Here is a 25221-nt window from a genome sequence, read left to right on the forward strand (position 1 = left end):
GGTATGAGAAATAACCTGCAACCTTGAGCAGAAGAGACAAGAATTTTAGGCTGGTAAAATAAAAAACGAAGGCAGTGGAATTCAGACTAGGCTGCCCTCTTTATAATGAGCAACCCCGGCATTAGCACCAGAGGTGGGCTCCTAAGAAAACCCTGGCCTCCTACACATGTATTTTACAAATACACATGTGCAGGGAGAGAGATAGCAGGCAAAAGAGACACACAAACGCACACACCGTGACATGACTAATGTCGCTCTGCATAAAACATCTTGAAATGTGTTAGGACAATAAAAACTAATATTTAATTTAAGAAGAGAGATCAGTTCTAAAACATTTACCATACATTCGTCAAAAATATATTTGTTTACTCTTAATGTATAATCATTATAAAAGATGCCAACAAAGAGGCCCATCCGAGACAGCAATGATTGTAGTTGGATCACAGGGCAGGGTGGTCACATACAGCACATAGAACATTCTTCCACCACACAAAAGCTTTATAAGTTTACCTAGCATTCATATTCAACAAACTGGTGTAAGACCGCCAACCTCTGCTAAATCATGCTTTGATGACAAGAAAGAATGAGGGGTCCAAGTCCTGGATGGCAATCAAAATGGAGTCACAGAAGTGGTTAACTAAAAGGAAATGTCCCCTAAAACTTGAAGACATATTCCCATTGCATAGAAGTACAAAAGTCCAACTGTGCAGACACTAAGGAGGATTCAATCATTCCAGTAATTGGCTTCTCCACTCTGTGTCAGATAAAATATTTGCACTTAATAGTTATAACCATGGATACCATGAAGATACATCTGTCCGAAAAATGGTCTTAGAGGAACGCCACATAATTCTCTGGAACTAATCCTGTTTTCCCATCATAAGTAGCCTTCAGCCATCCTGGTTCCACTGATGAGTACACTATAGGAAAAATAAAAAATGTGTCAATAGTATAGTCTGATCTAACAGCATATCAGCTGTTTTTAAAATGTATATGTGCCAATGTATCAATCTATATATTTTAACACATATATTTGCTTTACAAAAGCCTTGTTATAGATTGAACTAATGTGACTGGGTCAATGTGACTTACCATTAGTAAATATTGCACCCTGGGGGAATGAAAGTTCGTGACTGTGCTCAGCTTTACACGAATACATGGCTTTCGCTTGGCTAAAATCAAAATAAGACATCGATTTAGAAAACCACTAAGTGGAAAATCTAAAAATATAAGACTTTACAACAGACGGTACATCACGAATAAAAGAGAAGAAGCAGAGTAACACAACATACATTTTCCAAATTTTACATAACAACTAAACAAAACCTTCAGAAATGTTATAAATGGTAAGTAAAACTTTTATAAAGTTGGTACTTTATTCATACCTTTTGTTGATTTAGACAAAGCTGGAATATCTGAACCAAAGCTCCATACTAATTACACGTTACTTAAGTTTATAAACAGATGCGATTGTTTAGTAAAGTTAGAAATGGTATTCCTGATTTTCACTGAGCAGAGCATTTCAGCTACAGTCCTTATTTACACAATAATGGTCAAGATCACAAACATTTTTATTTGCTTTGTTTGAATTCCTCAGCTGCAACTGTCGCAACGTTCACGATTCGATATGGTGGAACCAAACAAATTCCTCTATACCATATTTTATTTGTTGCTGCTAGCAGTATTTCATTAACTACACTTCTACTTAATGAAATAATATAGACCACTTAAACAAACAGGACCAATGCAAAGTTAAAAATCATAAATCATAGTCAGATATACTCTAGTGTTTCTGACATCCTCAACGTACACAACAGCTTCAATAATTGACGTGTGTGCTTGTGTGTGTGTACATATATATATATATATATATATATATGTGTGTTTATGAGTGTTTTTGGAGGTATGCATTAATATATTGTTTTAATGTTAAACTTATGTTACTTAAATTATATATAGTAAATATAATTTCATTTGAATTAGGTGTAAGTAATCAAGAAAATAATTTTAAAAAAAATGGAAAATAATATAATTAAATTAAAAAAATATATAATGTGTGTGTATATATTTATATATATATGTGTGTGTATACATGTATAACACTGAAATCGTTTCATCGTACCCACAGTGTATGTAGTAACTGCAATGAATGCCCAAAATGCATGTGATGGATGCAAAATTATATTCAACAGCTGCCACCCCAATTGTAATATTGCGCTGTTTATGTCATAAAAATTACATGGAAACAAAGTGCAACATAAATTAGCAAGAAGCATTAAAATAATGACAAAATACAAGATGGCAGTAACACTTTATGTGCTTGGGCCTGCTGACATAACAGTGATGACTGCACGCAGTAAAACAACACAGGCCTAGTGCATGTTTTGTGAGCCACCCCATGCTATCTGAACATTAGTACTCGTCAAAGGCTTTACTGTATCATTGAAAAGGACAGATTCAAGTTGCTTTGATTTTTTTAAATGTAAATTAAATAAGGCTTTCTTTTGTTTTGGACTGCTTTTTGAAGAATTTAACGTCCACCTGTAAATGTGCGTGCTATAGTATTTAAAGTATGTTCACTAATGTCAATGAATTTATGTATATTTTGTGCTATGTTGTATATTATACATAGCAATTATAGTAGCATTTCTATCGAAAGACTAGCAGAAACACTATGCAACCACGAGGAAAACTGTTCATTTTTTGCATCCCTGTGCATTTGGCAAAGCAATGTAATTAATATTTTTATATGTGACTAAAACAACTCTTTTCATGAACAAATGATAGGAAATAAGCGTGACTACTTTCGGTTTTTAACATTATACGTCAGTGTATATTGGCTACTTTATTTTGATGTTTTTTGAAAATAACCTATAGACCAAAAAGCCGGCACAGCTACTAGGACTATGAATTTGTACTCCTGACACTTTGTTTAATTATGACATGCACTGCGTCGTTATACACAATATGTAGCACATTATTCCATAAAGTCTATTTCAATTCTGATGTGTTTTTACCTCACAATGAATTTGAACAACATTATGAAGTTATGTGTTCTAAAACACTTTGTGATAACTGACGTTTATTAACCATTAATTGCTAATTTGCTCCTATGAAATTATATTATGTACTCAAAGGTATAGAATATTACTCTGAGGTTGGAAACAATTATATATGTAAAGTCATCCTTTTTTGCGTGGTATCAAAGAAACTAGTGTTTCTATGCAACTTTATTTTAGGCAGGTGACAGCATGGCTCTGTAGTCATTATTAACACCCAGGATTAATCTATACATGCTGTGGCAGAGGGTGGCCTTTCCTAGCCTCAACAAAGAAAGATCACACATTGGCTCAATAAGCTTAGCTCTGTGTTTATTTACAAATGTATTTTGGAAACATACCGTCCAGGAGACACTTGCTTGGTTGCATTTTCAAACAACTGCGCTCTGGCTGCAACACTGAAGAAAAAACAGAAAAGATGCACCCTGAATTTATCATCACTTCATAGTATATCTTAAAGTTATTTGTCCAAAAACAAATAACCATATCACAGCAAATCCAGCGATGTTATCAATCTTATATGCTGCAACACTAGCTAATTGTAGTCACTATTTCATTACATACATTTGATTGCCAGTTTTACTGTAAACAAAGGTCCAAATACTCAAATATTTCTGTGCAGAAGATCTCACATGCAACTAACAGACGTAACTCAGTAGGGAGCTAACCAAGCACTGATTCTCAGATCAAAGTCAAACTTTTTACAATTTTGCCAATTCTGCAAATTGTCAAAATATTGTGATGCATACATTATGCTCTTTAGTATCCGACACATTAAAAGAAAAGTCCATCAAACAAGATAAAAATAAGTTCATTAACAGAAAGAAAAGAGGCAGTCCATGCCAAAATTGGCTTAAATGACTGATAACAACATTCATAACAGCTGACTTCTGGATTTCGTCCTTGCCCTAAAATCATTCCAAAATGTGGCCAATGAATAGGAATATAACAAATAAAATGAGCAACCCAATATACCCTTGAGGGTTTGGGCAAAAAGTATGGAAGGGTAAGAGTACCTTCAAGGGATTTTCTCAGTCAGTTGGAGCTTAAAGCTTGTGATGCTAGCTAGTGACCAACCACAATTTAGGCAAAAAGTGCAGAAGTGCAACAACAATATTTCATATACTTTAAAGCAGTCACAGTAAGTGAACAGAGAAAAAATAGCAGAGTTGCAGGGTGTATATGGAAAATCGTATTTAATACTCTAAAAAATGTTTAAAAACAGGGTACAAAATCAATGTCAACAATGTTACAAGAAGTAAATGATGGACAATCAAATGAACACTTCTTTGGAACAATTGTTAGCGCTTTCCTGCCTAATTACAAATAATCAATTAATCCAGGTAGGAAAAGCGTGAGTCGACGTTTCGGTCTCCTATATGTTCATTGTGGAGACCATCTTCAAAAACTTACTGATTTAAGAACGAGATATATCCAACGCTGAATATATCTCGTACGTAAATCAGTACGGTTTTCGGGAAGGATCATAGCAATTCCAGGGTCTTCAGATATTGTCCTTTGTCCTGAAGATGGTCTCAACAATGAACATATAGGAGACCAAAACGATCTATGACACAACACCCCCCCACTCCAACCAACTGCACACCTGGGACCCTACCAACGACAAAGAAACCGAAACAACCAGGAACTCCATCCACTCGGGATCACCATGGACCCCTGCCCCCATTACGTTTTCAACAGGGCCAGTCGAATCATCGCTCCCCAGCTCTGCTCCGTTATCAACAGCTCCTTCGACACCGCCACCTGCCCGGACTCCTGGAAACACGCCGAAGTAGCCGCACTCCTCAAGAAACCCAAAGCAGACCCGGATGACATCACAAACTACCGCCCCATTTCTCTACTCCGTTTCCCCGCCAAGGTCGCTGAGAAGCTAGTGAACGCCCGCCTGTCTCACTTCCTCGAGGAAAACAACGCACTCGACACCTCCCAGTCTGGATTCCGCAGGAACCATAGCACTGAGACCGCCCTCATCGCCTGCACTGACGACATCAGAACCACTCATCCTCCTGGACCTCTCCGCAGCCTTCAACACTGTCTGCCACCAAATCCTCCAAACATGCCTCTTCAACACAGGTATCCAACACAAGGCCCTGGACTGGCTCACCTCCTTCCTCACCGAAAGAACCCAGAAAGTTTGCCTCCCCCCGTTCCAGTCCCCAGCCACCAAGCTCATCTGCGGGGTCCCCCAAGGATCCTCCCTCAGCCCCACCCTCTTTAACATTTACATGGCCCCACTCGCCAACATCCTCCACCCACACAGAATCACCATCATATCCTACACAGGCAACACTCAGCTCATCATCTCCCTCACAGGAACCCTACCACCGCGAAGACAAACCTCCACGCCGGACTCCTCGCCACTGCCAACTGAAGGACAGCAAGCCACCTCAAACTCAACTCCAACAAAACCGAAATCATCATCTTCGGACCCAACAGGACAGTATGGGACGACTCCTGGTGGCCCGCCGCCCTAGGAACACCCCATCACCATCCACCCACGCACGCAACCACGGCATCAAGCTAGACTCCTCTCTCTCCATGACCCAGCAAATCAACTCTATAACTTCCTCATGTTTCAACACCCTCCGCATGCTGCGTAAGACCTTCAAATGGATCCCCATGGAAACCAGGAAAACCGTCACCCACACACTCATCAGCAGCAGACTAGACTACGGAAACGCCCTGTACGCTGGTACCACAGTCAAGCTCCAACAGAAACTCTAGCGGATCCAGAACGCAGCCGCCCGGCTCATCCTCAACCCCCCTCGCCATGAACACATCTCCGCCCACCTCAGACTCCTTCACTGGCTACCCATCAGCAAAAGGATCTCCTTCAAAATCCTCATCCACGCCCACAAATCCCTCACCAACACTGGACCAGTCTACCTCAACGACAGAGTGAACTTCCACACACCCACTCGTCTCCTCCGTTCGGCTGACCTCGCCCTCGCCACAGTCCCCCGCATCCGTAGCACCACCTCCGGAGGGAGATCCTTCTCCTACCTTGCCTCCAAGACCTGAAACTCCCTCCACACCAAACTACGCAAGACCCAGGACCGCCTGACCTTCAGAAAACTCCTCAAGACATGGCTTTTTGAACAGTAACTCATCACATCTCCCGCACCCCTCCCCCCCTCAGCGCCTTGAGACCCTTCCGGGTGAGTAGCGCGCTTAATAAATTTGTGGATTGATTGATTGATTGGCTCCACAGTGCCAAGGTGTCTTCATCATGTCTAGAATATTTTCCTGGAAGGGTATCTTTCTGGTACAAAGTACCAAGTCTAGACAAACTTTAAAACGTTCCCTCTTTAGATGTGCAGAGCAGCACACATGCAAAGGCGGAAAACGTTGGATAAATTAAAAAAAATCCTTTTTACTCCTGCCTCAAAGAGGCATTATTTTTTGTCACAAACCCTGTCTGTTATAGATATGGCTTTGAGGGGGAAAACCATGGGCCACAGTCTGATGGCTTAGTGGACTAATGTGTCCCCTGTAGGGGCCAGTGTTTGACCTCATTGTCACAGGTTCTAATCCTGGTGAGTCCACACAACCTTCCATCCTTCCAAGGTCAATACAATGAGTACCATTGAGTTGGGAATCAATCAACATCTGCTATTCAGTGGTCCTTGTCATTTCAAGGCTGGGATAAAGACCAGTTGCTTTCTTTTACACAAATCACCAGAAAAAAATGAATGCTACCAAAGAAAATTAGAAAGTAAGTAAATAGATTAGAAATGATATCACTCAATGACTGTTAACCTAACAGACAACTATGATTTGGAAGCTAGCTTATGCAATTTGTCGTTTATGTGCTTAACCCCTTAAATTCTGGGCCTTTTACCCCAGTGCTGAGCCCTTTTTTGGAATATTTGGGGTAGTTCATGCTTAGGACTTCATAACTTTTTTCCACATAAGCTTTTCATGCTAACTTTCTGTCCTTTTTTCTAACATACTGGGGATCCCTAAGGTACCTGAAGCTTGTGGATTCCCACGAGGGGACCAAGGAAATAGGCAAATTATATCTACATTTTCAGTTGTTTTGGGAGAAATATATAAAAATGAGCTCTGGATAAAAGTTTCTGTTTTTTTCCCTATAAATCGTATCAACGAATAGTTTGCTTTCTAAAGTGACCATCTTCCCAGCTTTCCAGAACATGTAGAGCTGAATGAAAACTTTCAAAACTGTGGTAACAATTTTTTTTTTTAAAGAGGTAGCCTATATGGTCTGTGTTTCTGTGCCCTCAACCTACTCCCAGTGGGTGGTGTAAACCAGCATGAATCCCATGGGTGATCCAGGAAAGCTATAGATTTCTGAAAAGTAGACAACATTCCTTGTTCAGCAATGGGTCATATGTGTAGATTCTTCAAGGTTTTCCCAAAGAAACAAAACATTGAATTAAAGAAATATTGACAATGAGAATGAAAAACAGCCATTTGTGACAATAATTTAATCTGTACCTTTTTGTCTCAATGGCCAAGTTACAAAAGCAGTATACCCTAACAACAGCTAGACCTCTCTGGTTGCTTAGATATACAAGGTTTGTAGCTTTGCCAGGAACCAAAGGTACCCAGAAACAACAACTGAGCTGCACCATAAAAGGGCTTTTTCTTTGTGTACGGAGTATAGACCAATTCATATGGAGTAATATGTAGAGTGAAAAATAAGTATCACGGAAACCTATGAATTTCTGAAATGGGCACAAGATGTGGAGTTTAGGAGCTGTGGTTATTTGTACAGTTGTGGGTACCCTTACTAGCATATGATGTATGAGGGCATTTTTCTAAATATCTTCTTTCTTAAAAGACAGGCTTACATTTAGAAGGCACAAATACAGCAAAATCCATTTTTCAATAAGAAACATTCTACTAGTCTATGCTCCCACATGTGTTTTGATAATCATTTTACCTCACTTGGGTGGGTAGGCATAGTACCCGCAACATGAACCAGCCCAAAATGCAACATGGACACAGCACATTTTTCCATTGAAAACGGACCCTTTTTTCCAATGTGGGTAGTTGAGGATTTTGGGACCAAGCTCAGCTGGCACCTAGGGAAACCTAGCAAACCTGAATTTTTTTTAAAACTAGACACTTGGAGAAATCCAGAGTGGGATGACTTGCATGGCTCTAACCAGTTTTCCATTGCCCAGAATCCCTTGAAATTCTCAAACTTTGACTACAAAAAATGTTCTTCACATTTCTGTAATTTAAAGTGTGAAATCTGAGGGTAGCCACAAACATAACATCCCACGTCTCCTGAGAAAAATGGTACCTTACTTGTATGGCTAAGCCTAGTGCCTGTGGCAGGAAACTGCCTAAAATGCAAAATAGATACATCACATTTTACCACTCAAAACTGACACTTTCTTTGCAAAGTTGGTAGCTGTGGATTTTGGGCCATAGCTCAGCCGGCACCTAGGGATACCTATCAAACTTGCACATTTTTAAAACCTAGACACCCAGAGGAGTCCAGGGGTGTGTGAGTTGCGTGGCTCTCACTAGGTAATTTTACCCTCAAGTCCGTGCAAAAGTAAAACTTTGGTAAAAAACACACATTTTCCTCATATTTCTGTGACAAACAGTTCTGAAATATGTGGGGAGCTACAAATTTCCTACCAACTGAAGTTCATACATGGCCCCCGATAACAACAGTACCTCACTTGTGGCCACAATACAAAAGGCCCTAAAATGCTTCGGTTGATAGAAAAGCAATAGGGGTAGCTCCGGTATTTGTGGCGCCACCCATGCAAACCTACAAATCTCAGACATTTTTGAAAACTAGACAAAAAGGGGTAGTATGCTTTGCATGGATCACATGAGGTGTTGTTACCCACAATGCCCTTCAAACCTTAAATTAAGGGCTCCCATTGACCTTGGTTTGATCCGTTCCTGTTGCGGGCATTAGGCCCACCCACACAAGCGTTTTTATTGGGACACCTGAAGTAACACTGGGTGGTAAGTATTTGGTGGATTCCTGCAGGTTACAGAAGTTTCCATCACAGAAATGTAAGGAAAATGTGTGATGTCAGATAAAGTTAGAGGTTTGCAGAGAATTGTGGGTACACAACAACACCCTGGAATCCCCTTGTTGTCTAGTTTTTAAAAAATGTCTGTGGTCTGTAGATTTCCATGGGTGGCACCACAGCACGACCCAATCTATCTATCAACATAGCACTTTAGGGCCTTTTGTGTCATCGTCCCTTGGCTCACCCACACAAGTAGGCTACCGTTCTAGTCGGGAGGACATGTGCAAACACAAAGGGGTAGAAATTTGTGGCTCCAAGCAGATTTTATAAGTTTTCCTCACACAAATGTTGGGAAAATGAGTGTTTTTAGTCAAAATGTGACATTTGCGGGGCATTGTGGGTAAGACAATATTGTGGGATCCACGCGAACCACACCACACTGGACTCTCCTGGATGTCTAGTTTTGTTCTCAGAATTGTCTGGGTCTCATAGGTTTTCCCAGGTGGCAGTTTACCAAGCTCAAAGAGTGCAGTCATTCACAATTTCAAGAGGGACATATTGAGCGTTATGTTATGTTATTTTATGCTAAAAGTACTTATACAACCCACGCACACCAAATGGTTTCATGGCGCTAAGAGCAAGAGGGAAGCAGCATCAACGGGACAGTTGGCTTACTGATATGCCTGGGAAAATAGATGGGTCTTAAGCATTTTCCTGAACTGTGCATAAGGGTTTGCTAACCTCACTTCCACAGGAAGCGAGTTCCAAAACTGCGGGGCCAAGACCGCAAATCTAAGCCCCCCATGTTTTTTGCGTTTAAAAGAGGGAGAGGTCAACAGGTTTAGATTGGACGAGCGTAGTTCCTGGGAGGGGGTATAGCACTGGATCCTTGAGGAAATAAAGGCTGGGCCATTCCCAGCTAGTGCTTTAAAGATGGTACATCCCAACTTAAAGGCACAACGTTTAGCCACTGGAAGCCAAAGTAGGCTCTTCATCAGAGGTTTAACATGATGTCATCTAGGCTGGCGGGCGATTAACCTGGCTGCAATGGTTTTGTACCAGCTGTAAACGTTGTAGTTGATATGCAGGAATGCCAGCATATAATGAGTTGGCGTAATCGATATGCAAGATTACCAAGGCTAGGACAACCAAGGTCAGGGCCTCAGTGGTCAAGAATCTGTTGATCTTCCAGATTCTACGAAGGTGAAAAAAACATGCGGAGACCACTGAGCCAATCTGGGCCTTCATGGATAGATGGTGACTAGGCACAATCCCTAAGCTCTTTACAGAGCTTAGTGGTTTTGGGGGGCTATCCAGCGTAGGAGGCCAAACATTTCAGTACCACAGGTTCGCCGGTCGACCTGTGAGAATGAGCTCAGTTTTTATCAGGGTTTAGTTGGTTGTCATTCATCCAGTCGTTGATAAAGTTCAGAGTGGACAGGAAATTGAACACTGAGGAAGTGGAAGAGTTGATGTCAAAGACCAGCTGTAGGCCATCGGCGTTGTTAAATGTTTCAACCCTTTCGAGCAAACACCAGACCAGGGGTAGTAGGAACAAGTTAAACAAGAGTGGAAAAAAGGAAGACCCCTGAGGAACCCCACAAGTTAATTACATTTTTTGGAAGGAGAAATTGGCAAGGCAAACAGTTTGGAATCAATTGCTAAGAAAGGAGGAAATCCACTTCAACGCCAGACCCTGGATCTCGGACTTACTGATATGGTCGGACAGGAGACCATGATGGATTGTGTCAAAAGCGCCAGACAAATCCAAGAGTACCAAGGCCTGGGTGAGCCTCCCTTCTAAGCTCATCCATGACTGACTCTGTTGAATGTGAAGATCTAAATCCTGCACTGTAAAGGGGGGTCAGGATGCACTCCTTTCTACTTCCGTATTTTTCATGCTTGTCTCTTTATTCTCAAGAATGCGTGCAGATTGAGTTTATTGCCATGCCCGAGTGGCAACAGGGTTATGAACTTCACTGTAGTGGGGCGCCATCACGCCCCAAACAATTGCACAGCTAGTTGTGCCAATTGCCTTCATGTTTCCTTATTTTTCCTTTTTTCATGTTCATCCATTTTGCTCCATTTGTATTCCACGCTCGTCATCCTCATTAATCAGTTTTAATTCGAGCCTGCGCGCTGAGTGTACATGCTATTTCCGAGTTTTTACTGTTCATGCCATGTCTATCCGGACTTTGTGAATGAACAGGACTGAAGCAATAATTCATGTCAGGCAGCGTTTATTTAAAAATACCCAATGCATTTCGGGCTCAACGCCCTTCTTCAGGGGTCACTGTAAACAAATGATAAATAACCACAGTCACAAGTTGTGTTATCCACTTTAAAAACATTGCTTAATACTAGCCCAATTTATAAACATGTTACACAGTGCCTTAAAAACATTTAGAACACTTTACTCAACACTATGGTGTATTGCGCTATTTGCTGAATGCCAAACAATTTAAGTAATGTACTTTTCTTTACTTTAGATCCTAATCCTTATCTCATTGCCGCTTTTCGAGAAGTTGAAACCCCCTCGGTCTCCTCCCCACATGAGAGCCTCTCATAAATCCCTTTCTGTCTGCCTGTACCTCGACACCGTATCACGCATATTCCCCTTCACGGTCTATTTCCATCTCTCTTAAAACACATTTAACCTGACGGCGAGCCGTATGCAAACTACCTTGCCCCGTCTCTCATTTTAACCGCACCCTCACAGCCATCATTATTCTACGCTAACTCTCCGTTCCCTCCCCTCCATCTTTGGTGTTTTATCAACCGGGGATAAGCTTGCGATGTTCGCACTTAACACATACCTGCTGCCTGTTATTTAAAAACCGTCCGTCCTTACTCCATCAGACTTCCCCTGCGTTTCCTCCCAGAATCCCTCTCTTATTCAACCCCTAGTTTCAACTGCCCAATGACGTTTCAAATTACCCACCCTCCCAGCTGCAATTGTTGAGTGTTCTTCGTAAGTTACTACATCTCCCATTATACTGTACGAAATGAATTTAACCAACCGATGCAATTTACAAATTTTTCAAACAAGTATGCAATGTCAGTATTTCGCATGGGACGAAGATGTTAATTAAGCACTTGGTGCAAATAAATATTGGATATAAGCATTAAATGTCATTTTCGTCTAAAAGTGATCCTTAGGCGTCTTTAACACTGTCTTTGATGAACCACGTTGGTGTTTCAGGCGGGCAGACTCGTGTTTTTTAATTTTTAATTTAATCATGTTCTTCGTCTAAATCCTTGGGTGCTATCCTGGTGTAGGGCATAAGTTAAACTGCACTGTAAAGGGGGGTCAGGATGCACTCCTTTCTACTTCCGTATTTTTCATGCTTGTCTCTTTATTCTCAAGAATGCGTGCAGATTGAGTTTATTGCCATGCCCAAGTGGCAACAGGGTTATGAACTTCACTGTAGTGGGGCGCCATCACGCCCCAAACAATTGCACAGCTAGTTGTGCCAATTGCCTTCATGTTTCCTTATTTTTCCTTTTTTCATGTTCATCCATTTTGCTCCATTTGTATTCCACGCTCGTCATCCTCATTAATCAGTTTTAATTCGAGCCTGCGCGCTGAGTGTACATGCTATTTCCGAGTTTTTACTGTTCATGCCATGTCTATCCGGACTTTGTGAATGAACAGGACTGAAGCAATAATTCATGTCAGGCAGCGTTTATTTAAAAATACCCAATGCATTTCGGGCTCGACGCCCTTCTTCAGGGGTCACTGTAAACAAATGATAAATAACCACAGTCACAAGTTGTGTTATCCACTTTAAAAACATTGCTTAATACTAGCCCAATTTATAAACATGTTACACAAATGGAGCAAAATGGATGAACATGAAAAAAGGAAAAATAAGGAAACATGAAGGCAATTGGCACAACTAGCTGTGCAATTGTTTGGGGCGTGATGGCGCCCCACTACAGTGAAGTTCATAACCCTGTTGCCACTTGGGCATGGCAATAAACTCAATCTGCACGCATTCTTGAGAATAAAGAGACAAGCATGAAAAATACGGAAGTAGAAAGGAGTGCATCCTGACCCCCCTTTACAGTGCAGTTTAACTTATGCCCTACACCAGGATAGCACCCAAGGATTTAGACGAAGAACATGATTAAATTAAAAATTAAAAAACACGAGTCTGCCCGCCTGAAACACCAACGTGGTTCATCAAAGACAGTGTTAAAGACGCCTAAGGATCACTTTTAGACGAAAATGACATTTAATGCTTATATCCAATATTTATTTGCACCAAGTGCTTAATTAACATCTTCGTCCCATGCGAAATACTGACATTGCATACTTGTTTGAAAAATTTGTAAATTGCATCGGTTGGTTAAATTCATTTCGTACAGTATAATGGGAGATGTAGTAACTTACGAAGAACACTCAACAATTGCAGCTGGGAGGGTGGGTAATTTGAAACGTCATTGGGCAGTTGAAACTAGGGGTTGAATAAGAGAGGGATTCTGGGAGGAAACGCAGGGGAAGTCTGATGGAGTAAGGACGGACGGTTTTTAAATAACAGGCAGCAGGTATGTGTTAAGTGCGAACATCGCAAGCTTATCCCCGGTTGATAAAACACCAAAGATGGAGGGGAGGGAACGGAGAGTTAGCGTAGAATAATGATGGCTGTGAGGGTGCGGTTAAAATGAGAGACGGGGCAAGGTAGTTTGCATACGGCTCGCCGTCAGGTTAAATGTGTTTGAAGAGAGATGGAAATAGACCGTGAAGGGGAATATGCGTGATACGGTGTCGAGGTACAGGCAGACAGAAAGGGATTTATGAGAGGCTCTCATGTGGGGAGGAGACCGAGGGGGTTTCAACTTCTCGAAAAGCGGCAATGAGATAAGGATTAGGATCTAAAGTAAAGAAAAGTACATTACTTAAATTGTTTGGCATTCAGCAAATAGCGCAATACACCATAGTGTTGAGTAAAGTGTTCTAAATGTTTTTAAGGCACTGTGTAACATGTTTATAAATTGGGCTAGTATTAAGCAATGTTTTTAAAGTGGATAACACAACTTGTGACTGTGGTTATTTATCATTTGTTTACAGTGACCCCTGAAGAAGGGCGTTGAGCCCGAAATGCATTGGGTATTTTTAAATAAACGCTGCCTGACATGAATTATTGCTTCAGTCCTGTTCATTCACAAAGTCCGGATAGACATGGCATGAACAGTAAAAACTCGGAAATAGCATGTACACTCAGCGCGCAGGCTCGAATTAAAACTGATTAATGAGGATGACGAGCGTGGAATACAAATGGAGCAAAATGGATGAACATGAAAAAAGGAAAAATAAGGAAACATGAAGGCAATTGGCACAACTAGCTGTGCAATTGTTTGGGGCGTGATGGCGCCCCACTACAGTGAAGTTCATAACCCTGTTGCCACTTGGGCATGGCAATAAACTCAATCTGCACGCATTCTTGAGAATAAAGAGACAAGCATGAAAAATACGGAAGTAGAAAGGAGTGCATCCTGACCCCTCTTTACAGTGCAGTTTAACTTATGCCCTACACCAGGATAGCACCCAAGGATTTAGACGAAGAACATGATTAAATTAAAAATTAAAAAACACGAGTCTGCCCGCCTGAAACACCAACGTGGTTCATCAAAGACAGTGTTAAAGACGCCTAAGGATCACTTTTAGACGAAAATGACATTTAATGCTTATATCCAATATTTATTTGCACCAAGTGCTTAATTAACATCTTCGTCCCATGCGAAATACTGACATTGCATACTTGTTTGAAAAATTTGTAAATTGCATCGGTTGGTTAAATTCATTTCGTACAGTATAATGGGAGATGTAGTAACTTACGAAGAACACTCAACAATTGCAGCTGGGAGGGTGGGTAATTTGAAACGTCATTGGGCAGTTGAAACTAGGGGTTGAATAAGAGAGGGATTCTGGGAGGAAACGCAGGGGAAGTCTGATGGAGTAAGGACGGACGGTTTTTAAATAACAGGCAGCAGGTATGTGTTAAGTGCGAACATCGCAAGCTTATCCCCGGTTGATAAAACACCAAAGATGGAGGGGAGGGAACGGAGAGTTAGCGTAGAATAATGATGGCTGTGAGGGTGCGGTTAAAATGAGAGACGGGGCAAGGTAGTTTGCATACGGCTCGCCGTCAGGTTAAATGTGTTTGAAGAGAGATGGAAATAGACCGTGAAGGGGAATATGCGTGATACGGTGTCGAGGTACAGGCAGACAGAAAGGGATTTATGAGAGGCTCTCATGTGGGGAGGAGACCGAGGGGGTTTCAACTTCTCGAAAAGCGGCAATGAGATAAGGATTAGGATCTAAAGTAAAGAAAAGTACATTACTTAAATTGTTTGGCATTCAGCAAATAGCGCAATACACCATAGTGTTGAGTAAAGTGTTCTAAATGTTTTTAAGGCACTGTGTAACATGTTTATAAATTGGGCTAGTATTAAGCAATGTTTTTAAAGTGGATAACACAACTTGTGACTGTGGTTATTTATCATTTGTTTACAGTGACCCCTGAAGAAGGGCGTTGAGCCCGAAATGCATTGGGTATTTTTAAATAAACGCTGCCTGACATGAATTATTGCTTCAGTCCTGTTCATTCACAAAGTCCGGATAGACATGGCATGAACAGTAAAAACTCGGAAATAGCATGTACACTCAGCGCGCAGGCTCGAATTAAAACTGATTAATGAGGATGACGAGCGTGGAATACAAATGGAGCAAAATGGATGAACATGAAAAAAGGAAAAATAAGGAAACATGAAGGCAATTGGCACAACTAGCTGTGCAATTGTTTGGGGCGTGATGGCGCCCCACTACAGTGAAGTTCATAACCCTGTTGCCACTTGGGCATGGCAATAAACTCAATCTGCACGCATTCTTGAGAATAAAGAGACAAGCATGAAAAATACGGAAGTAGAAAGGAGTGCATCCTGACCCCTCTTTACAGTGCAGTTTAACTTATGCCCTACACCAGGATAGCACCCAAGGATTTAGACGAAGAACATGATTAAATTAAAAATTAAAAAACACGAGTCTGCCCGCCTGAAACACCAACGTGGTTCATCAAAGACAGTGTTAAAGACGCCTAAGGATCACTTTTAGACGAAAATGACATTTAATGCTTATATCCAATATTTATTTGCACCAAGTGCTTAATTAACATCTTCGTCCCATGCGAAACACTGACATTGCATACTTGTTTGAAAAATTTGTAAATTGCATCGGTTGGTTAAATTCATTTCGTACAGTATTATGGGAGATGTAGTAACTTACGAAGAACACTCAACAATTGCAGCTGGGAGGGTGGGTAATTTGAAACGTCATTGGGCAGTTGAAACTAGGGGTTGAATAAGAGAGGGATTCTGGGAGGAAACGCAGGGGAAGTCTGATGGAGTAAGGACGGACGGTTTTTAAATAACAGGCAGCAGGTATGTGTTAAGTGCGAACATCGCAAGCTTATCCCCGGTTGATAAAACACCAAAGATGGAGGGGAGGGAACGGAGAGTTAGCGTAGAATAATGATGGCTGTGAGGGTGCGGTTAAAATGAGAGACGGGGCAAGGTAGTTTGCATACGGCTCGCCGTCAGGTTAAATGTGTTTTAAGAGAGATGGAAATAGACCGTGAAGGGGAATATGCGTGATACGGTGTCGAGGTACAGGCAGACAGAAAGGGATTTATGAGAGGCTCTCATGTGGGGAGGAGACCGAGGGGGTTTCAACTTCTCGAAAAGCGGCAATGAGATAAGGATTAGGATCTAAAGTAAAGAAAAGTACATTACTTAAATTGTTTGGCATTCAGCAAATAGCGCAATACACCATAGTGTTGAGTAAAGTGTTCTAAATGTTTTTAAGGCACTGTGTAACATGTTTATAAATTGGGCTAGTATTAAGCAATGTTTTTAAAGTGGATAACACAACTTGTGACTGTGGTTATTTATCATTTGTTTACAGTGACCCCTGAAGAAGGGCGTTGAGCCCGAAATGCATTGGGTATTTTTAAATAAACGCTGCCTGACATGAATTATTGATTCAGTCCTGTTCATTCACAAAGTCCGGATAGACATGGCATGAACAGTAAAAACTCGGAAATAGCATGTACACTCAGCGCGCAGGCTCGAATTAAAACTGATTAATGAGGATGACGAGCGTGGAATACAAATGGAGCAAAATGGATGAACATGAAAAAAGGAAAAATAAGGAAACATGAAGGCAATTGGCACAACTAGCTGTGCAATTGTTTGGGGCGTGATGGCGCCCCACTACAGTGAAGATCTAAATCCTGCCTGATGAGAGTCAAGTAAATGGGATTGCTCGATGAACGAACTCAGGCAATTTGCTACATGAGCTTCTAGGATTTTACCTAGGTAAGGCAGCCAGGAGATGTGGCGATAATTGCGGAGCAATAAGGGATCAGGGTAGGGTTTCTTCAAAATCGGGATAATTTCAGAACTTTAGAAAATGTTAGGGACAATACCAAGTTTAAGGGACTTATCAAGAAATGAAAGGGGAGGGTCTGGACAAGTGAGGAAAGCTTCATGTAGAATGTGAGGCGGGCAGCAATCAGTGGGGGAACCAGAACTGACTTTCTTTAATAGAGCAAAAAAGTTTTCATTTGAAATTGGGGGGATTTGATTAAATTCAAGTGAGTTTTTACAGGGGGCTGAAGGAACCATAGTGGAGGTGTGGGGAGGTATTCTAACCTTGATTGTAGCGATTTTCTCAATGAAATAGGAATTGAGCGAGTCGCATAAGGATTGCGAGGGAGCAGGTTTCGCTATGACCCTGTCCGGATTAGTGAGTTTGTCGACTATGAAAAAGATATCTTTAGACTTATTGTCCGAGCTTACGATTTTTGAAGATAAATATTCTGCTTTAGTCTGGAGGATAGCATTTTTATATTCTTTAAGCAGTGTTACATAGGAGACTTTTTTGTCCAAGGAGAAGTCGTGTCTCCACCTACGTTCAGCTAGCCACACTCTCCTGGCCCGTACGCAAAAACAACACCCAAAAGAATCAAATGTCCTCCTGCCTGTCATTGGGATGGGATTGTATTAGTCCCCAGGGGAGCTGCAAGACTGTTGAGCCTTTAGGGGTGATGTTGGACCTGATATTAGGATGGACCGGACCCACTCCATTATTTTATTTAAAATATATATTCCTCCCTTACAGTGGGCTTTCTGCCTCCCCCAGGGGCAAATTAGAGACAAATCTCCTCCCTGCCCCTGGAGGTGAGGGGCAGAAAGATATTGTATGCTGCATTTTGGGTGGGCGTGTGGCTAATTTCAGAGTGCAACACCTGCACCACTTTCTTTTGCCCAAAAGGCTAATTCCAGGTGTCAGATGAACGTTCTACCCCCCCCCCACGCCCTCTATGCGGGGGAGAAGATTTGGGGCATTCTCCCCAATTGGGGCAACTGTTTATCTACCCCCATGGGGGCCAGAAAAGCACATTTGCCCCTTCTGGGGTGGGGGTATGGTGCGATGCTAGGGACATCTTGCTTTTTTTTGTTTTAGCATCATTTTAAATTGACTGGTGTGTAGTGGGCTTTCTGCCCCACCGCAGGGGCAATTTGAAGGCAAGCACCCTATCTGGTCCTGCCAGGGGAGGGGGCAGAAAGATTTACATTGGTCGCACCCCCATTGCAGTTCTGAGAGACCGTTTTTTTTGCCCCACCACACTCCCAAGGCCAGACATAGGGTTTGCCTTCAATTTGCCCCTGAGGGGGCATTAAGCCCACTACACAACAGGGAATTCGAAATGGCACCAAAACAAAAAAGAGGGTGTGGCCTACCCTGGTATAATGCCATACCACAGTAGGGGCAATTGTGTCTTTCTCTCACCCTGAGGGCAGATACAACGTTTGTTTCCAATTGGGGAGGTTGCCCCAAACTGGAGGCCAGGAAGGTTGAAAGTCCAACCTACACCAGGGAGTTTACCTTTGGGGAAAAAAAGAAAGTGGTGTGTGTGTTGCACTCTTGAACTGGCCACACCCTGACCCCACAGTGAAGTGCTCTCACCACTTTCTTTATGGCCAAATGCAAAATTCTTGTTATCAGGTGGACTTTATTCCCTCTCTCTTCCCCAATTGGGAGAAACCTCCTACCTGCCCCCAGGGAGGCAGAGAGACACTATTGCTCCTTCTGGAGCAGGGAATAGATTGAAAGCAGAGTAGGCTGTCCCCTCCTTTTTTCGGCTCTGCTTGGAAAGCCCCAGTAGTAAGTGGGCCTCCTGCCCCACTCCCCGGGGGAGCAGATTGGGGGTGAATACCCCTATCCATTTAGCTCGGCATTGAAATCGCCAGTAGTTAGTGGGTTTTCTGCCCCCCCCCCCCCTCGGGGGCAGAAAGGGGTTGAATACCCCTAACCATACTTCCCGGTGGGGGGGCAGAGAATCTATTGGGCTGTGGGGTTGAGAGAGCAAATGCTCATGACCAAGGGGAGCCGCTCCACCCCCCCAAAACTCTACATGAAGGCAATCCTTGGTGTCTAGTGGCTTTCTGCCTCCGGAGGTGGGAAATTAAGGGTAATTGCTCCCATCCATCCCCAGGAGGGCAGAAACACTGTCATTGCTATTTCGGGGTGGGGGCACAGCCATGTCCATGGTGAGCAGCTCTCACCACTGTACATTTTTTGGGAAACCTTTCCCTGGTGTCCAGTGGGTTTTCTGCTGATTTTGGGTAATTACCCCCATCCGCGGGGGAGCAAAAGGACTGATGTCACATATGTTTTGGTGGGAGCTAAGCCATGCCTATGGTGGGCAGCCCCTTCCCCTGCGTTTTCTTGTTTTTAAATTTTCCCTGGTGTCTAGTGGGCTTTTTGCCCTCTGGAGGGCAGATTGGGAATAATTACCCCATCATCCTCCATAGGGTGCAGAAAAATGAATGCTGCAGTTTTTGGGTTGTGGGCATGGCAGCACCCACCCCTGAGCTTTTCTTCCCCTGGTGTCTAGTGGTCTTTCAGCATTTGCCCCTTACCCTCCTCGGGGGAAGATTGGAGGTAATCACCTCATCTGCCCCCAAAGGGGTGCAGAAAGACTGAAATAATTGGGGTTGGTATGGGAGCACAAGCCCTTACATAATGTGCCCTCCTCTGTGTCCCTGGGGCCTAGTGTGTGGATCCCTGCTTGGGGATCACTCTCCTGTGGCGATCCCCAAGCGTGGATATACCGGGTAGTGATATAATTGTAAAGAGGAGATTCTGCCCTTCCCAAAGATACCTCTCCGGAAGCAATCAGTGCTCAGGGGCTGAGATGTGCAACAAAAGCACTTATGTGAGGAAAGTAAAATGAGCCCATTGGCTCATTTTACTTTCACTTTGCTATAGTGACGTCAGCGCAACCTGCACGCTTAATGTCATTACAGCAAAGAGAAAAAAAGCTGCTTGGGAATCTCTTCCTGAGCAGCCCAGGGCTGCCTCTGGTACCCAGCACCACAGGGTCCTTTATATGCCTCCCCAGTGATGATCAATGGCCGACAGAAGCACTGGAGAAGTAGTGCACCTTTCGGCCATTGTGCAAAACCCACATTTAAAGGAAGTTACGTTTTAAAAATTGCAGACCACTGGGTGAGATTTCAAAGTACATTTTAGAGCCAAAGCACAAAAAGAAAATAAATTAGAACCTTGAAGAAATAGATTCGTTTTCTTTTTTGAATCACAGCAACTTCGGAATGGTTTTAAAAATTCTAAACGGCTTACACTGATCCTGGCCTCTGGTAGCCATTGCTCGATGCTGTGTCTAACCTTGGTCTCCTGGATATTTTCGGTGGTAGATCAGGATTGGCAGGAATTTGAGGTGTGTCTTTGAGATCCATGGCTGCTAAACTCCTAACTGATCCACTGCGGCTTTTCATGCCTAAATAAAACATTGCAACAGTGGTGAATGTGGATATTGCATTAAACATTTGAGAACTAAATTCAGGTAAGATTACAGAGACATTCAAATGACATTTCACTAGAGTTTATTTAAAAACAGTCGCAATAAGGTGTTTCGATGGTGCATTATCAGTAAGAGCATTTGTATCTCCTGTGGTACTCCCTAGCAGATGGTCTTCAGGGCTGGGAATATTTAAGGAGCGTAGGATATCCTTTCTATGGGTCTTTCCTTTGCTAATTTCTTGCAGTACATCATTAACCGTGGTGCACACTGATATACTATATTCAAGGCACGAGTCTTGATTCTAGACATAATAGTAAAGAGATACTTTCTTTACTGTCTTTGGTCACTTATTGGTGAAGTAGAGAATTCAATTACCCCTCAACAAATCCTTATTATTTTATATGCATGTCAGTTTGTCATAAGTTAGATTGTGAAAGGGGAGTCTGAAGACACTTTTTTATTCCGGCAGTGCACATATCTGGGCACACTTGGGGGCTGTCACATCTCTCCTCCCAGGGAGAGATCACTAGTTTGAGGAATACAGAGTTACATAAGATAAACATTTTGCTGTCCTTCATATGGCTTATATATTACCAACTGTTATTATTTCTCTCATCTTAAAGAAAAAGAGATGTAAGGCATAGAAACAGCATAACCAGCCTGTACATTCTTAATGATTCTGGGATGCGGAGCTGAGAGAGAACACAGTGAGGGATGGGGCTTCAACATAGAGGAAAGAAATTGTATAGGAAAAGGAAACATGAAAGGTGATGTTGATGTATGGTTTTATAATTGTATGCACAATAACTTTAGGGTTATGTAAGAAAATAAACATTTAGCTGGATTTAAGATATTATGTCAAGTGAATTATGTTTATGCTGATGCTAGTCAATGTAGGCCTCGTCTCAATCTGCAAACAGACCATTTCTGAACTAGCAGCTTTGTAAACAATGTCTTGAGATATAATGTCACTTTCCCAGGTGCAGACAGTTTTTTTCCTTTGGGACTCTGGAGCACATTGTTCCCAGCGCCTCACCTATTTGGACCACAGTGTGATTCCAATGAGAACCTGCCTTTTTAGGTTGAACCAAGGCATGCGCATGCACTGTCTGCAAGACCCTTTTTTATCTCCTCTATCGGCTTTTGGCATGCCCATGAATTGCCATTTGTTCGTTATTGTGCCATTTAGAAATACAGGGTTTTTATTGTTATTGGTGCATTGGGTCTGATTCTTCCGCCTTTGCGTGCTTGGGTCACGCCCAGGAGATTTCACTCATTGTTTGCTTGTGTTGGCCATCCCAATAAGTCTGTGGTTCCTCTTGGTCATCTAGATGTGCCTTTTTATTTTGTAGGCTATCAACATTGTTTTAGATGCTTTCAGGCCGTTTCACGAAGCAATGCTCTGTTTGGCACCTTCAAAGTGAGAATTTCTGTCCGGTAGCTGTTGAGCTATGCCAATAGCTCTAACTCAAAAAAGTGCAAGACGTTTTGCATTTCTAATGCTTGTTATAAAATGTAACAATATTTGTACTAACTAATGTGGTGCCTAAGGAGCACCAAGTACGGGAACTGCATTATGCGAACTTGTGGGATAGTATGGACAAATGCGATTTCAGAAATGGTATAATTCTTTCGGGGAACATCCTTTACGACGCAACTATTACCCCGCGCTACAATTACAACGCGGGGATTACAACGAAAGCCGTTACAACAACTTTCCCTGGAGGGCGCTGTTGGATAGGGAATAGTTTAATTTTCTATCCAACACCTTCCCTACTATCCACGGGGACTGGAGTTGGAATAGAAAATTAACTATTCCACTATCCAGCGCCCCCCAACGCAAGTCGTTGTAACGACTTGCGTTGTAATCCCCGCGTTGTAATGGCATGCGGGGTAAAAGCATGCGTTGTACTGACATACAACCAATTCTTTCAACAGCCTGATGTGTTCAACTTGTGTGATTCTAACATAATTGTATTCATGTAAGCATTTAATTGTATTTTGTATTATAAAAGAAGGCAATTACAGAGGGTGTAGGCTAACTCTCACTTGACTTTTAGGAAATGACTCAATTTATAATTTTGATTTATTTCTTAGGGCTGGACTATATTTGGTTCTGCTTGATCATTAACTGCACTTTCATCTGACTGGGCATCATGCTGTTATATGTTGACTAATTGACTGATTCTAATCATTTATTTTACTTTATGTAACTCCTTCACATCTTTCAATAAACTGAATTGTTATTGAATATCAAAACTAATTGTTAAACAGGTCCAGTTGAGAAGCGAAAAATCCTCAGGGGATCAACTCTGTTCCAGGTTTGTCATTAACGCTTTTAAATTTGACATTAGAGAACAAAAAGCAAAAGGCACCTTCAATGTAATGTATTCAATCAAAGCTGACCGCATGACTTGAGTTCCTATTGCCTGGTTCATCATTATCTACATTTATGTAACACTCACAAGTCACAGTTTATGTAAGCATTGGCATAGCCAATAGGTCTCGCCTTTGGGACCTTATAAGTGTTTAGCCATGCAACAGTTGATGTTGTTGCACCAAGGTGTTGTGTTTATATCTAGGACCCTAATTTAATATTCCCGATTTATGACCTTGTGAGGTTATAATCAATAATATCCTGATAAAGGCATAAGAATCAGATCCATATTCAGTAATAGCCCATGCAGTCCAAAGCACAGCACGGCTACTCCCATCGACTCCTAGAAAGCACAACGCGTTCTTTAAACAAACCAAGCCTCCAGCAGCCCAGGAAAATCCCCCCTGCTTTTGTTTTGATTTGAACAAGAACTCCTGAAGTCCAGAAAGAACTGTTAGTTCTTAGTGACGTCTTATGTCCAACCTTACGTCAAACCCGGCACCTTCCAGGTATAAAATACCAACAGTTGCCTTAAGCAAACACACGGTGGTTTGGAGCAGAGCGGCCATCTACTTGCCCGAGAGCCCAGCTGATGCAAGAGCCCACGGAAGCCGCCCCTCCTGTTTGACGCACTGAGAGACGCTGTCTTTTTCTCCAGCCAAGAAAATCCAGCTCCGGTGTTTCCAGCCTACTCTTGCGGGTGGCTGGGATATCGAGTCCTAAGGAAAGAGATACCAGACCTCCCACATTCTATTACCAAGGTACGGAGCTGACTTAACCCTTGAGAGAATTCTTGATGCAGATTGTTGGCAAAACTATCTTAACCAACTTAATTTAAACTGCTACTTACTCATCCCTTCCCATGTAATAGGCTTAGGTCAGGTACACCGGGGTAGGCTTAGTTAGAAGCACCAGTTGAGTACGTTAGTCAATGTATTTGTGTATGTATATATTTTATCCATTTTAAAGTATCATATGGCTAAGAAACCATATCAATGCTTTTACAGTATTATTTCATAATACTACTTTTACTGTACGCACTTTACTTTACTTTAAGTATTGCAATTGTGGCAATTCATTTCTCTTGCATGAGGAAGAAGACTGCTCAATAAATAATACCTTTTATTGAAAACGCCCGTCTCTCTATTTCCCTGCATTCTGGTGAAACTAAGTATGCACTGCTGACTGAGTGAAATAGCTGTCTATTGTTTTCACACGACTCTAGAGATACACTCTTATTCTGACGGAGCAAGGTTGTCATGTTTATGCGGTTGTCGGAAACTGAATCCCTTCTTGTCTGAGCCAGGGAAGTTCATCCCTCCCTATTCATTCAAGGAAGTTTCCAGTGACCTCTGAGCTAGCTGGCGCAAACCTAAACTAAGTTTAACATAGTCAGTAGAGACCTAGATTACCTCAGTCCTACGTCTACACTGCTGTTTATGTTATTCCAATGCGCAGAGCCTATTGGGAAAATAGGAACTACACTACAAAGGATATTGTGCTGCATAACTAAATACTTATAAGGTCCCAAAGGCGAGACCTATTGGCTATGCCAATGCTTGTTTCTTATGGTAACTATATTCTAACTAGCTACAGAGTGGCGATCACCACTGTTTAATTTATTTATGAACTAAGCACATTGACCAGCAAGGCTTGTGCATATGATACAAACACTGTGCATGTGGACAGACAGCAGAGAAGTGGCATAGGTGGTGAAGATGATTGGCGAAGAGTTGCATATATTAAATTAAAAACTGGACAGGTTTTCATAATATATACATAATGCTGAGTTTGCTGGGCCTGGAGATGGAAAGGCTTGGTGAGTCTTCAGTGAGCTATCTACAAAGATCCCTGTGGCTCAACAGGTGGACCTTAAGGAGGTACTTGAGTGCATGAAGTGACAGTCT

General features: G+C 42.1%; 1 protein-coding gene across 2 annotated transcripts in view; it reads right to left on the reverse strand.

Moving 5' to 3' along the window:
* Window positions 1-284: 284 nt before the first annotated feature.
* Window positions 285-25221, reverse strand: part of ARHGAP42 (Rho GTPase activating protein 42) — a 664758-nt gene continuing 639821 nt past the window's right edge. Inside the window, exons 21-24 of one of the 2 annotated variants that reach the window (XM_086935288.1) lie at window positions 20802-20913; window positions 3401-3457; window positions 1093-1172; window positions 285-920 (exon numbers count right to left, since the gene is read on the reverse strand). In XM_086935288.1, coding sequence (XP_086791414.1) covers window positions 832-920; window positions 1093-1172; window positions 3401-3457; window positions 20802-20913 — 338 coding nt within the window. In that variant the 3' untranslated portion in view covers window positions 285-831. Of the gene's footprint in view, window positions 921-1092; window positions 1173-3400; window positions 3458-20756; window positions 20914-25221 lie in introns of both variants that reach the window. The other variant, XM_086935287.1, reaches the window with a different exon arrangement.

This window comes from Lissotriton vulgaris, chromosome 8 (assembly GCF_964263255.1).
Source record: "Lissotriton vulgaris chromosome 8, aLisVul1.2, whole genome shotgun sequence".
Classification (NCBI taxonomy): domain Eukaryota; kingdom Metazoa; phylum Chordata; class Amphibia; order Caudata; family Salamandridae; genus Lissotriton; species Lissotriton vulgaris.